The sequence below is a fragment of the Ursus americanus genome, chromosome 5 (genome assembly GCF_024610735.1).
Source record: "Ursus americanus isolate L20-20 chromosome 5, mUrsAme1.1.p, whole genome shotgun sequence".
Taxonomy (NCBI): Eukaryota; Metazoa; Chordata; class Mammalia; order Carnivora; family Ursidae; genus Ursus; species Ursus americanus.
In genome coordinates this window covers 57,186,927-57,201,953 of record NC_142131.1, presented here as the reverse complement: position 1 = coordinate 57,201,953, position 15,027 = coordinate 57,186,927, and the positions used below count along the sequence as shown (strand labels likewise).

Sequence of the window (15,027 nt, the reverse complement as noted above, 5' to 3'; positions counted from 1 at the left end):
TTAAATTTTTGCAGAGCTTTTTTTTTTAAATCACTATCTGCTGCTTTGTGCATTGACTGTCTCTCCCACCAGTCGGCAAACGCCACGAGAGCAGGAATCCTGTCTGTCTCATTTTCCCAAATCCTAGAACAAAGCCAGGCACACAGTAGGTCTTTTTAAAAAGATTTTATTTATTTATTTGACAGAGAGAGAGACAGCCAGCGAGAGAGGGAACACAAGCAGGGGGAGTGGGAGAGGAAGAAGCAGGCTCCCAGCGGAGGAGCCTGATGTGGGACTCGATCCCAGGACCCCGGGATCACGCCCTGGGCCGAAGGCAGATGCTTAACTGCTGTGCCACCCAGGCGCCCCCACAGTAGGTCTTAATAAGTATTTATTGAATAGCTGAGTGGAACCTTTGCTCCTCAAGCACTTACAAAGAGTTTCTAGGGAGATACTCTGGCCTTTAGGAAATTGGAGCCAGGTGCACAGTTGGTTCTTAGTGAACGCTCGTGTTGATGGGGCTGGTTTGCAGACCAGTGGTCAGGCCCAGGAGAAGAGACCCACACTCCTGGCTATTTTCTTGCAGCATTCTCTCTGGCAGTAGCATCTAGCCATGGTTCCCAACAAATGTTATTAGAATATCTAAGACACAGTGACCTGTCCGCAAGGAGGGCTCGTTGCATGCATTCATTCATTCGTTAGCACTTAGGCAGTACTGTCAAGAACTCTGAGTTTGATTGCATCCTGTCCCAGCTAACAAGTTAGCCTGCCCCAGTTTCATGCTGGTAGAAGATATGAGGCTCTTGCGTCGGAGGCAAAGGATAGTTTCTTACTCACAGCAATAGCAATAACCAGAGTATTAGCATCTTTGTGATGGTTTTTCCAAGCCCTGATTTCCAAAGGGTGACCCAAAAAGAGGGCCAGCTGACACCTGCACACACGATGAATTGCAGGAGAGGAAGCCTGAGCTTTGGGAGCCTGATTCTCTTATCCTGGACAGTCTGTCTGCCTTTTGTCCCAGAGGGAGACACTAACTCTATCTTCCAAGGCTGTTCGATATACAAATATCTTTGAAAAGATAATCCGGAAACAAGAGTAGCCAGTGCCTTTGTTCACAAGATGTATTGAAATGCTTGAGACTCATGGAAAATTATGTCACAACAAAGTAGGTCCTCAAGTTTACTGAATGAATGAATAGCAAGTGTTGCATGCAGCACATGGTCAAAGAAGACGTGGTTTCTGTCGATAGTGGCTTGTGTCTTCTTGCTGGGGAAAGAAGTGATAGGGTCTTACAGTGGTTAAGTGCTTGTGCCATGGGCTCAGATGCCTGGCTTTAAATCCTGCTCCCATCACTCATTAGTTTTGCAGCCCTGGTCTCAGATTCCTCATCTCTAAAACGGAGGTCATAGAGCTTTTGTGATTAGAAAAGCCTCACTGCAATTGTAAAGTGCTTGGCTTAGTGCCTAACCTGTGGTGAGTATCCAAGGAAGTGTTAGTTACTAGGTTGAACCATACGAGATTGCCATGTCTGTAGTTCAGATATCAGCAATTTTATGTAGGTCAACCTAATCATATCACCATTATTATTCATCTTTGGCTTGGTTATGAATCATGGTGTAGAAATGACAGTGCGGTGGAGGTGTGCCCGGGGTCAGGTGAAGCAAGCCTGGAGAGGCAAGAAAGTATCTGGGAGAAAGAAATGGGCCTAGAACCAGATGCGGCTCTGAGCCCCACCTTCTCCTCTCATTAACCCTGTGACCTTGGGTGAACCACTTAACCTCCGAGCCCCTTGTCTCATCTGTGCAATAGATACAATAATCCCTTCTACCTCGCTGGACATCGTGAGGCTAATATCAGATGATGGATGTGAAATTGCTTTGTAAACTAGAAGGCACTGTACGCATGTACTCGTGCTCCATAGGAAGAGGTCTTAAAGGCTGTGAGATTTGCGTCTGGCTTCCACCAGACCATCACTAGGCATAATTTAATATCCTTCTCAGTACTCTAATCACAGTTTTACATTTGAAGTACAGCATTGGCCCCTAAACTCAAATTGCTGCATTAGAATCAAGTTACACTAGTCAGGTTTGTATCCGAGGCCTACAGCCTTCAAGCACCGCAGGGACCATCTGGTGAACCAAAGAAAGAGATCATCTCATTACAAAGGGTAATTGGCTTGCCGCGAAATCAGTGAATAGCTAACATTTATCAAGCTCTTTTAATGAGCCAGGCACAGTTTTAGCTCTTTATGTGAATGACTTCTCATTGAAACCTTGAAAAATTCTACAATGGAGATAGGTAATAATGTCCTTATGCCCCATTTTACAGATGAGAAGACTGAGGCAAAAAGCGGGGAACAATTAGGAATCGGCAGTGCTGGACTGCTGAGTTACATTGCCCGAGCACCCTTGGTAATAGTCAGAAGCACCCGTGCCCAGTACGTTGGCCCCCTAAGGGGGAGGCCCGAGGGCCATCCCTCTGGGGCAGCTGTAGTTGTCTTCAGCTGTTCCTGCTGTCCTGGGAGCCCTGCCCTTCCCACCACCAGCCTGGAAAAACCAGGTCTTGCTGGGCACTTGCAGAGAGAATGGTTCCACATTCCACCTTTGCCGCCAGCCCGCCTGTACCCTGCCAAAGATGTGAGGACTTCAGCCCCTTGCTTTTGCGGGGACTCTCTGTGGTGGGGAAACTAAGGCTCACCGTGTTTGCTTTCGCATCTACTTTGAGCCTGTGCTCTCCCTGGAGAGAGCTTGTTTCTAGCGCCTTGTGGGACTAAGGTATTAGCTCAGAGTCAGCAGGTAGCATGCCCTTGTGGTGATCCCGGACAGCCAGGGTGAGGTTCGGCTTCTGCAGCAGAGACACACAATGGTATGGTGGCATAAAGAACAAAGTTTCTTTCTCATTCACCAAGAGGAGCATTCTAGGTGGCAGGTGGTCCTGCTTCATGCGGTCATTCAGGGATGCAGGGTCCTCCAAGTTGCTTCACTGCTCCTAGGGAAGGGCTTCTCAAACTGTAAGTGGTGAAGGCCTCATTTTCTCTTCCGTCTTTCTTTTTCTTCCTTTCTTTCTTTCTTTCTTTCTTTCTTTCTTTCTTTCTTTCTTTCTTTCTTTCTTTCACCATTTCAATCCATTTCAGATCAGAATTTTTATAAAAAAAATTAAAAGGAATTACTGGGGGGGGGGGCGCCTGGGTGGCACAGCGGTTAAGCGTCTGCCTTCGGCTCAGGGCGTGATCACCGCGTTGTGGGATCAAGCCCCACATCAGGCTCCTCCGCTATGAGCCTGCTTCTTCCTCTCCCACTCCCCAGCTTGTGTTCCCTCTCTCGCTGGCTGTCTCTATCTCTGTCGAATAAATGAATAAAATCTTTAAAAATAAATAAATAAATAAATAAATAAATAAATAAATAAATAAATAAATAAATAAAAGGAATTACTGGGACAACGAAGGGGGTAAACTTCCCAAAGACATGCAAAATAGAAGCCTAAAGTATTTTAGTATTAGATATAACAGACTTAAATTGATATAAATGTTGCTAAGTGTACCCTTTTCCATTTCTGTACATATCTCATCAGGGACTGGTGCTGGAAAGCCCTTTAAGGGGCGCAGGCCTGGGTATTGTCATCGTCCTCGTAGCTGAAACTGAGTTGTATCATGTCCAGGTGACAGTCGTGGGAAGGAGCTCCATCTCACACCATGATCATTTTTTTTGAGATTTAATTTACATAAAATAAAATTTCCCCATTGAAGACGTACAGTTGTATGAGTATTGACAAATTGTGCAACTGTCATCAGAATCATGATACAGAATAGTTCCATCCCCCTCAAAAGATCTCTCTTGCTCTAATTCCAATTAATCTTCTCCCCCGCTTGCCCCTGGAAATCCTAATCTAATTGCTACTCCTACCGTTTTTGCTTTTTCCAAATGCATATAAATGGAATCATACAATATGTAGCCTTTATTTTTTAAAAAAGATGTATTTATTTGAGAGAGTGAGAAGGCAAGGGGAGGGGCAGAGGGAGAGGGAGAGAGAGAATTGCAAGCAGCCTCCCCGCTGAGCATGGAGCCGGACCTGGAGCTTGATCTTACAACCCCGAGATCATGACCTGAGCAGAAACCAAGAGTCGGATGCTCGAGTGACTGAGCTATCCAGGTGTCCCAATATTAGCCTTCAAGGCTGGCTTTTTTTTCCCCCACCTAGCATTTCGGTATTGAGATTGATTTATGTTCTTGCATGTACCAATTAATTACTCTCAGTAATTAATTAACAATTTCTTTATCCATTTTCCCGTTGATGGTCACCTGGGCTCTTTTTAGTTTTTGGAGAATATCAATAAAGTTAATATAAACACTTGCATAAAGGTGTTTGTGTAAACATATGGTTTCATTTCTCTTAGGTCAATACCTAGGTATGGGATTGCAGAGTCATACAGTAAATGTACATTTAACTTCATTATTTTTTATTTTTTTATTTTTAAAAGAGTTCATTTTTTATTTTTATTTTATTTTTTTTTTAAAGATTTTATTTATTTATTTGACAGAGATAGAGACAGCCAGCAAGAGAGGGAACACCAGCAGGGGGAGTGGGAGAGGAAGAAGCAGGCTCATAGCGGAGGAGCCTGATGTGGGGCTCGATCCCAGAACGCCGGGATCACGCCCTGAGCCGAAGGCAGACGCTTAACCGCTGTGCCACCCAGGCGCCCCTAAAAGACTTCATTTTTTAAAGTAATCTCCACCAAACGTGGGGCTCGAACTTGCAACCCCAAGATCAAGAATCGCATGCTCTACTGACTGAGCGAGGCAGGTAGCCCTCCCTGTATATTTAACTTTATAAGGAACAGCCAAACTCTTCCAAAGTAATTTTGCCCACATTTAGCTTTTAGATTTTATTAAAATTTTAGCCAATATCTTCTTACCTGTTTGTAGGGAAGCCACTTCTCTCCCCCAGGCTTTGCCCAAGGGGAAACAGTTTACATCTGCTGTCTGTCCTTGGATGGACTTTCTTCTCTGGTAATTCACTTTATTTAAGTGGCTGGTAATCTTTGATTAGTGGGAGAAAAATCATGACTGTGTAGGTTATATGGCTTTTTCTCATTTTTAGACTGGGAGTGATGTTCTTTGCAGCTTTCTAAGTTTTATACAAAAGCACAAAATTCCACCATCATAAAAGTGTAGTCCTAGAAGTGGCTTGCAACATTTCCGCTCATGGTCCAGTCCAAAGACCCAGTCACATGCTCAGGCTTAACTGCAAAGAATTCTTGGAAATGTAGTATAGTCATGGGCCCAGGAAGAAGAGGAGAATGGACTTTGGTGAATAACCAGCAGTTTCTGAAGCCAGGCTCCAAACAAGCAACATCTAAAATAATTCTGGACTTGTGCTTGGTGCACAGTAGGTGTCCAGGTTGTGTTGGGGGTGAGTTTATCCTTTTTTTTTTAAGATTTATGTATTCACTGGGGCGCCTGGGTGGCACAGTCAGTTAAGCATCTGACTCTTGGTTTGGCTCAGGTTGTGATCTCAGGGTCATGAGATAGAGCCCCGTGTTGGGCTCTGTGTTGAGAGTGTGAAGTCTGCTTGGGTTTCTCTCTTCCTTTCCTTCTGCCCTTCCCCCCCCCACACCTCTCTCTCTCTCTCTCTCTCAAATGAATAAGTCACTTATGTATTCATTTGAGAGAGGAGAGACAGAGAGAGCATGCACAAAGGTGGGGGGAAGGACACAGGAGAGGGAGAGAGACAGTCTTCAAGCAGACTCCCCACTGAGCATGGAGCCCCATGCAGGACTCGACCCCAGGACCCTGAGATCATGACCTGAGCCAAAATCAACAGTTGGCCCTTAACTGACTGAGCCACCAGGCACCCAGTGAGTTTATTCTAATAGAACCAAACAGAGTATTATCAGGGGCTAAGTGGAGTTCTTTAGGTAGTGCAAAGGTCAAAGCTGAGGTGACAAAGACGTGGTGTCCTCTTGCTTGTATCTCAGTGACTTGAGACCATCTTGGTATAAGCCGGGTGCACATTGTCCTTTACTCTCAAGGCTGGAGAACGACGTGTCGGTCAGGGACAGTGGGCTTCACCTGCCATGGGGATGACCTCAGCAGGCAGCAGGACTGGCGTCTTAACTGCTACCGGAAAGGAAGGCACAAGCTCAGCCTTGTGAAACCCCAACATCCAATTTCTGCATCCTGCAAACATCCTCAGCGCTGGAGCTAGGTGTTTGTTGGGAGCTGTCCCCAGGAAGTGATGGCTCCTAAAGTTACATGTACCTTGGGCTTTGGCTTATGGTTATACAGGCGATTGGTGCAAGTTGTCAGGCGCACCTTCCAGACTCTAGTCTTCACCGTTGGGCTCTCTGGCGTAGAGCTTTGGAGCCTTGATTCCCTATTTGGCCCAGGTTGGAGCAATCCCAGAAATGTGTTCTAAAGGAAGTCTAGGCCTTGGTAAGATGTGTGGGGACTTTCTAGCCAGATTGTAATGGTGAAGAAACTGAGTTTGCACAGGAGGACGTCACCAGGTTCGGGGCTCTGCTGGTTTTGCAAACTGAAGCAGTGACAACCCAAGTCTGTGCCAGAAAACTCACCCACACACTCTGCAGGCTGTCTCTACTTCAGTGGGGACAAGGTGCATTCAGGTGACCACCCTTGGCTCTAGGCAGGGCTACTAGATATGCTCTTAGATAAGGATTGTGCCCTGTGCACAATGCTCCCCCACAGGAGGGGCACGGGAAACTCGGTACCCCGCTGTGCACCCTGGCAGGGGTGCCAGGAACAGGGCTTTTCCTCATTCAGCCAAAGGCCCTGTATGGCAGCTGTGGCCCCATCTGTAGTTTTGTTAAGCTTGCCCCTGGATCATTCTGGGCCTCAGAAACCTAAGCCTGTGGCCCACGATGCTTTTATTTGCATCCCTTCAGAGACAATCTAACAGGCGGTGGGCTTGCTGGAGCCCGATTACTCAGGTTCAAACCCCGGCTTCATGACTTACTAGCTGTGTGGCCTCAGGAAAATTATTTGACTTCTCTGTGCCTCGAGTTCCCTCATCTGTAAAATGGAGATCGTGGTATTATTGACCTCAGGAGCTGTGAGAATTGAATGGATGAGTATGTGTGGGTTTAGCAGGTGCCTAGAATGCTGAATAAGTACTGTGTAAGTGTTAGCTGGGATGACAACGTCCGCAGTGATGATGATATTGGTGAGGATGCTGTCCATGACATCAGGAACCCCTCTCCCTTACCCCCTTGTGACTTTTCTCTGAGGCATTATTTTTAGGCCCTGAGCCCAGAAGAAGTTATGGTTTTTTTAAAAGATTTTATTTATTTATTTGACAGAGATAGAGATAGCGAGAGAGGGAACACAAGCAGGGAGAGGGTACAGGGAGAAGCGGGCTTCCCATCGAGCAGGGAGCCCGATGTGGGGCTCGATCCCAGGACCTTGGGATCACGACCTGAGCCGAAGGCGGATGCTTAATGATGAGCCACCCAGGCGCCCCCAAATTATGGTTCTTTTGAGCAGCAATCTGTCTTTAATCTTATGGACACTGCAACTCCTGTTTCCATCTTGGCTTGGGGTGCTAAATGAGCAGTTTCAGCAAAATTAACCACTTATAAAGGGCTTTTAGGGATGGGTTCTGTGTGTTCATTGCTCCTGACCCAAGTCCTTGAAGGCAATCCTTGATTTCTCTCTCTCTTCATAACCTAAAACAAATCCTTTTGTTGGCTTCTGCAGAAGTGGTCCTGGTTCTGACCACTCTTCACCCCTTCTACCACTGTCAGCCTTTTCTCAGGATGAATGTAAGAGGCTTAGTTGGGTCCCTGCTTCTGTGCTGGTCCCTGAAACCTGCTATCCCTGTAACAACCAGTGTGGCTTTAAAAAATATAAGTCAATGCACATCGTTCATCTGCTCTCAACCTTTCAATTACCTTGAGGAAAAGAATCATGATTTGCACTGCCCCCCATCTGTCTCCATCCTTGCTCTCCTCCTCCCACCCCCACCATGCGCTCTGTGCCTGTCCCATCAGCCTCCTCGTCCCTCTCTGCACTGTGCATGGCCAGCGTTTTCTCCTTGTGGTGTCTTCTCCTTGGGATGCTTCCCAATGCCATGGCTTGCTCCTTTCCTCTCATCTGAGCAGAGGCTCAGGTGTCATCTCATTAAAAGCCCTTCTCTGACCAGCTTTTCTTTTTTCTTTTTAAAATTTTTTTAATTTTAATTTTTAAGTAGGCTCCACATGGAGCTTGAACTCATGACCCTGAGATCGAGGCCCGAGCCGAGATCAAGAGTTGGACCCTTGGGGCGCCTGGGTGACACAGCGGTTAAGCATCTGCCTTCGGCTCAGGGCATGATCCTGGCGTTGTGGGATCGAGCCCCACATCAGGCTTCTCTGCTATGAGCCTGCTTCTTCCTCTCCCACTCCCCCTGCTTGTGTTCCCTCTCTCGCTGGCTGTCTCTGTCAAATAAATAAATAAAATCTTAAAAAAAACAAAAAGAGTTGGACCCTTAACCGACTGAGACACCCAGGCGCCCTCCCGACCATCTTTTCTACAAGAGCAAACTCCTTTAAACCCTGGCATTCCCATTCCCCCTAAATTTCTTGATTTTATGTTCTGTTCGTCAGCATTTACCACAGTCTCTCAGGAATTTATTTTGTCTCTCCCTGTGAGACTCTGAGCTCCTTTCCACAAGCTCCTTTTGGGGTGTCTTGCTCCCCACAGTGCCTAGAATGGTGCTCAGCACACAGCAGGGGCTTGACAAAGAGTGATGAGAGATCAGAGGGAAACCCTGCATTTCCTGTGCATCCCTGTCTTTCTTGGCCTGGTTTCTCGGAGGCTTGGAAGCAGTGTGTACAAATACACATCACACCAGGACAGAAACAAATAGAGAGATCAAGATGGAGAATAAGTAAGGCTTTCTAGGCGCCTGCTGATTCCTCGGTGGACGATTCTGTTGAAGAAGTGAATCATGGCTATCAGCAGGAAGTTCTATGCTCTATAATTGATTAGAATATTTTAGTAACTCCCAGCCTGTCTTCACAGATGCCGGTGGTTGAACGAGAGTTTGCTGCAGGAAGAAAGAGGCCCCTGAGGTAGGGATAAGCATTTTAAATCACCTTCCTTTTCTCCTACTTGAGAGCTCCAAGGGCTGTACATATATGCTTTCTTCTTTGGAAGAACCGTATTAATTGGCAGGGGTGGAGTTGATGTTGCGAAAGATCTTTCTTTGGATGGAAGGTGCTCTGGGCCCTGCACCTTAAGTTATGAGCCTATTTTGGCAACAAAGTTGGGAATATGGTTCACCCTTCTCCAGTCTGAGGGTAGTGATGTTTCTGGTTTTCGGTGTAGGAGACAAAGGTCCTATTGCAGCTGTGAACTCCAAGATGCCTGGGGGATTTCGGGGTGTTTGTTTGCTGCTGGTTTTCCCAAGGATTTTGGACAATGATAAACATAATTAGCTGTTCTCTTCCTCTGGCCCAGATATGTGTACGTACCCCCTGGCTGAGCAGAGTCTCCATAGGGGACCTGCCCTTCTTGCTGTCCAGGGCTGAAAGGAGTCACTTCCAAATGTCCTATGCACAGGAAAGCAGAAAATCTGATGCAGACCATTTGTGTCTTTTGCTATAGGAAAATGCAAAGCTAGTAGAGTGAATTAATTCTGAGACAGACAATGGAGTGGGGCCCCAGGCAGGGTCATTCAAGAGACACAACTTCTTCCTTAGAGCCTTTAGCAGAAACAACTCCATTCTGAGCCCTCACAACTTCTGGTGCTTTTCTTGGAGGGTTCTTTGTCTGCTCTGAGGGCAGTTAGAGAAGGCAACCAACTTTCCAGAACGTTCTGTAAAGGAGCCTTTTTATCTGAAGCAGGGCTCCTTGCTGGTGGCTGGGCTTAGTGATGCCTGCTGGAGACCCAGAATATGACTCTGTGGATCCAGCTGTCAAGACATCCGTGAGGAGGGGAAACGCTTGCACAAGGGGAAATGCTATTCATGGCTTTACTTTTGACCCTCTGTTTCTGTGCACCTCCTAAAGATATATGATTTCTTTAACATGAGAGCATACTATTTTCCTCAACCCCGGCTTCTAAATAATTATATTCATGGAAAGAGGCAGCCCAGTGCGGGGGTGGGGGGGGTTGCTCTTCACGTGTGGTAAGTTGTGAATGGTGGCATTTTAGGAAGTATCTCTTGTAATCATCCACATTCTGAAATTTAAAACAAAAGCTGCTAGTGGCCAATGCTGTGAGCTACTTGTCCGACAACAAACACTGCAGTCAGAAAAATCCCCACTGAGTTTGGGCAGCTGATTTCTCTGGCAGCCAATGAAAGCTTTGGCTGTTGCCCTTGAAGACTGGCTGAGCAAGCCAGGACGGAGCCCACCGAATGTCTCCCTATTCACCAGCCCCCCTCACTGGTGGGCACAGCATGTGGGGGGGGGTAGATGTGGGAGTGTGTGTGTGTGTGTGTGTGTGTGCAGGCACCCTCACAATTTTAGGCAGGTGCACGTCCTGTCCAGGGATACCACACCAGCATCATTCATCCGACACCTCACAGCCAGGGAGATCCTAGCCTCAATGAACAACAATTTGGAGGCATTATTTACAAATCAATTTCTCCCTCTAAATAGGCTGTTATAAGAGTGGACCCTTCTGCTTGCCCAGCCTGGGCCCACCTGTCACTGGGACTTCCTAGCCAGTGGTCACACTGTATTGATCTTTTTAATCCCCTCTCTTTGAAACACAGAGCCAGCTGATGTGGAGTTCCTCAAAAGAAAGAGTCTCCCACCGCCCCTACCTCTACAGGTAGCTAAAAAGTCTTAATTGGCTTATGGGGAGCCTGAAAGATCTCCCTTGTGTTTATAAGGTGAAAGGAAATGATGGATCCCAAATGCCCTGGTCTGTCTTTATCCGTTTCTTGGTGGAAATCAGGTGCATTTTATTTTTTTAAATTGTTTTTGAAAAAGCACTGGAAGGTTTGGAGGTGGGTAAGGATAGTGTTTCACTTTAGTGGTTGAGCTGCCAGGGGAAGGGAAGAAAGCCTCAGAGAGACACCAACATTAGGCGAGAAACTTGGCGACTTTTTTTTTTTACTTGGTTTTTATTTACACAAAACATCTGCAGTACAAAAATGTAAACTTTGATAGCTCATAATAGAATAAACTCTTTATGTACAAAAATACATTTTCATATGAAAGAAGCATCTTGAATAAATTAAAGTACTTTCCAGCCCGGTGCCTGAATAGCTACGCAAGTCTCGGGTTCTTCCTAGAGCAAGCCTGCAGTGGTGGGGGTCGGGATCCATAATGCATGAAGCCCACTCCTTGTCTCTCCTTTTTAAGCCTTTTCATTGTATTGTCAGCCGGCTCAAACCGAATTTTCATGCTCGTTTTTCTTCATTAGAGTTCTACAAATTGTAAAATTGACTTTTCACCTCGTCTTCAGGGGCTGATCTGTCCCTTTTCTAAATCACACTGAAGTGGTGGCTGGGGTCAGCTCTGAGCCAGCCACAAAGGAGGTTTTGTGGAGTTCAGAAAGTGCAAAAGGAAAGGCCGTCTAAGGGCGGGCAGGAGGGGCCGGGGGCTGAGGGCTGGAGAAACAGACCAAGGGGCAGCCACGGCGAGGGTGTAGCGACCTAACAAGCGGCTCAGGTATCTCCCACCCCTTTAAAGCTCCTGCTTCCTCCCTCCGCCCGGACTGGGGGGTCCTGAGACTGCAGCTGGGGCTCCATCTACTGCCTGTTGCCTGAGGGAGGGGGGAGGTAATGGTGTCCCTGAAGGGCCTAGTGGTAAGGGATGAAACAGGGCGTCGTGTGGAGCAAGTCTTTGGGCAGGCCGGGGAAGGAGAAAAGGGGGTCGCCGGGGCCGTAGGCGAAGTCTTCTGAGGCGGCGGGGCTACTGGGGTCAGACAGCGGCGAGGCGGCGGCGGCGCAGGGGGAGGCGGCGGCCCCGGAGCCCCAGGACTCGGCGTCGCTGGAGGGGCTCGGGGGCCCGGGCAGGCAGGGGGCGCACTGCGGCGGCAGGAGGCGCTCCCGGGCACCGCCCCCGGGCAGTCCCTGGTCGGCTAGGCGCAGAGTCTCCGCCAGAGCCCAGATGTAGTTATACGCGAAGCGCAGCGTCTCGATCTTGGTGAGCTTCGTGTCGTCGGGGAAGGACGGCAGCACGCTGCGCAGCGCATCCAGCGCCGCGTTCAAGTTGTGCATGCGGTTGCGCTCGCGGTCATTGGCCTTGACACGCCGGCTCCTGCGCAGCGAATGCAGCAGCGCCTCGGAGCGCACACGCGCTCGGCCCCTGCGCCGTCGCCGCTCCTGCTCGTCATCCTGCGCCCGGGGAGTATCGGAGGCTGCAGGAACCCCGGGAGCGCCTCTGCGCACTGGCACGGGAGTCCCCGAGGCAGAAGCTGGTGGTTGGAGCCTGGAACAGTCCTCCTCGTCGGTGAGGAAGCCGGATAGGTCGCTGCTGCTGCTGCTGAGGCTGCCGCTGCCGCTGCTGGTGGTGCAGTCGAGGTCCGAGAGGCAGGTCTCCAGAGGGGCTGGCATCGTTGCGTGGAGCAGGACCGACGGGCAGGTAAGAGGGCTTTTGGAGGACGGGAGCCCGGGCTGAGGGCAGGGTCGCCGGGGCGCACTTACGTTCCAAATGGCCCGGGCCCACCCTGTGGCCGCTGCGGGCGCTAAGGCCTGGAAAGGCGCGGACCGCACCTGGAGCTTGGCTTCACCGCCTCGCCTCGCCTCGCCTCGCCTCGCCTCGCCTCGCCTCGTCTGGTCTGCAGGGGCCACGCTCCCGGCCGGTCTCCCGAGTGATCTCGCCGGCTAGCAGATCAGCTCGTGTGAGTACCGAGTGTGGCACACGACCGGCCTCAGGACCCCTTAAGTACCCTCCCCAACAATGGGCGCCCCCCTCCCTTGCCACCTCCGCCCCCGCGGCAGCCCCCGTGAACGGAGCGAGGCGGCAGGTCAGCCCCGTGCGGCGCCCGGGTATTTGCATAATTTATGCTCGCGGGGGGCCGCCCCGGCCCCTCCCCCCTCCCGGAGCGTGCCCGTAATTACCGCGGGCCAATCGGCGGCGTCGCGCGGCCCCGGGAGCCGTCTCCGGGCTAAGCCGGCGGGGGCGTCTCCCGGCTCTGAAGCGGAGGCGGGGGCGCCCGGCGATTAGCGGCCGAGGCACGCTCCTCCGGGGGCGGGCCCGGCGCCCCTCGCTGGGGTGGGATGGGGAGGCGGGGCGCCGGCAGGCAAGCGTGAGCTGCGCAGCAAGTTGCGGAAACCTGCAGCGGGCTGGAAGCCTGGGTTCGCTTCCTCTCTCCTGAGGCTGACTGCCCGCGTGGCTTTGGCCAAGTGATTTGACTTCACTTTTCCCATCTGTAAAATGGGGCAGAAGTCTCTCCTGTTGAGGATGATATGAAGTGACGTTCGAGGGACACTGGGAACGGCGCTTTTGTAACGCAGCGCCGGATGAATGGTTGGCAGAGGCAGCGCCCTCTGAACCCAGGGAAAACCCTATCCAAAGACAGAGAGTGGCGCGGTGAAGTTCGTAGAGCAAGGGCAGAGACAAGTGCTCCTGCTCCGTTCAGGTTGGTGAAGAAAGAGGGTAATATCTCTGCTGACCCTCACCTAGGGGCCGGGGTGAGAGAGGGTGGAAGAGCAGTTTGGAAAGTAAAGGAATGGGTGGTTTTTCAAGTTGAGAGCAATTTTGGCCAAACACCCCTAACACCACTCTAGTCCCCCAGCCTTCCGACCCAACAGTTTCCAATGACTTTTAAAGTAAGGCAAGCCTGCGAATCCCCTCCTCTCAGAGAGCCCCCCCCCCGCCCCCTTTTTACTCTGTCTCTCTTGAAGGTGCCTGGAGTGTGAGCCCCCGCTGGGACCTGGCTTTCCTGGCCCAGGAGAGAGGGTAGCAAGCACTCAGCGGAGCCACTGCCCCTCCGCCCCACCATTCCTTTCTCTCCCTTAGTGACATAAACACACCTGTTACAGTAGAAGGTTTTCACTCTGCCTGTCACTTTTCTCTGGTCACCAGTGCTCACTTTGGAACAATAGAACCCAGACACCCCCAACTTTGTACCTAGGGAGAAATAGTCACTAAGGAACAGCGCCAGATTATGGGGGGAGGGAGGTTAAAAACAAAAGGAACACCTTTTAGCGAAGTTTCAGTCTTCTCCCCACGATATCTGGTTGATGGCCTCAGGTCTGGTCCCTGCTGTTCTCAGAGCCGTCTCTGCCTGGGACAACTGCCCCCTTTCTACAGGGCTGTTGTCTGGAGGCAGAGCCTGCCTTGGCTGGCTGTCCAGTGCTGGTTTTCTGGCTTAATGGACCCTACCCAGCCCTGCCTTCCCCTCTGTGGTGCCTTACATGTACTCCCAACCTGGAGCTTTAGGGTTGTTACAAGTCACCAGAAGTGGATTTAATCTGGTTAAGCAGAAAAGGGAATTTGTGGGGGTGATACTAGGCATTTGTGTGAGCCTGCTGGAGCTGAGGCATCCTCGCTCTGCTTCTCTGAGGCTCCAGTGCACTCCCACCAGCCTTGATCTGACATTGCTGGGCCACTGTATTATATTCCTGAGACTCTGGTACTAAATCACCATGAACTAGGGCCTTCAAACAGCAGACACTCGTTCTTCAGGAGGCTGGAAGTCTGGCATCAGGGCATCAGCAGCGGTGGCTGTGTTTGGAGGCTGTGAGGGAGAGTGTGTTCTGTGCTTCTCCTAGCTTCTGGTGGTTCCTGGGAATCCTTGGCCTTCCTTGACTTGTAGGTGCACCACTTCCGTCTCTGCCACCTCCTTCTCTGTGTTTCTGTGTCTTCTTTTCTGTTGCTTATAAGGACCCTCATCACTGGATTTAGCGCCCACCCCAGTCTGGGCTGATTTTGTCTTGAAATCCTTACATTAATTCCAGCTGCAGAGAACCTTATTCCAAATAAGTTCACATTCTGAGTTTCTGGGTGGACATACCTTTTGGGGCCACTATTCAACTTACTGCAGCAACTTTTCTAAATTCTTGGAAGAAAGAATCTGTCTGTTCAGGGGAACAGGGTCACTGGAGTGGCCCTTTGTCATTTCTTGGCTGCCTTGCCCCTAAAGAGCCTT

At 49.9% G+C, this 15,027-nt stretch overlaps 1 protein-coding gene across 1 annotated transcript; it reads right to left on the bottom strand.

The window, feature by feature from the left end:
* Positions 1-11,731: 11,731 nt before the first annotated feature.
* Positions 11,732-12,487, bottom strand: NEUROG1 (neurogenin 1). The gene has a single exon (XM_045795079.1). It carries the CDS (start codon positions 12,485-12,487, stop codon positions 11,732-11,734), a length of 756 nt encoding a protein of 251 aa, XP_045651035.1.
* Positions 12,488-15,027: the final 2,540 nt, after the last annotated feature.

Coding starts and splice junctions, on each gene's coding strand:
- NEUROG1 (XM_045795079.1), bottom strand. CDS start 12,487: ATGCCAGCCCCTCTGGAGACCTGCCTCTCGGACCTCGACTGCACCACC.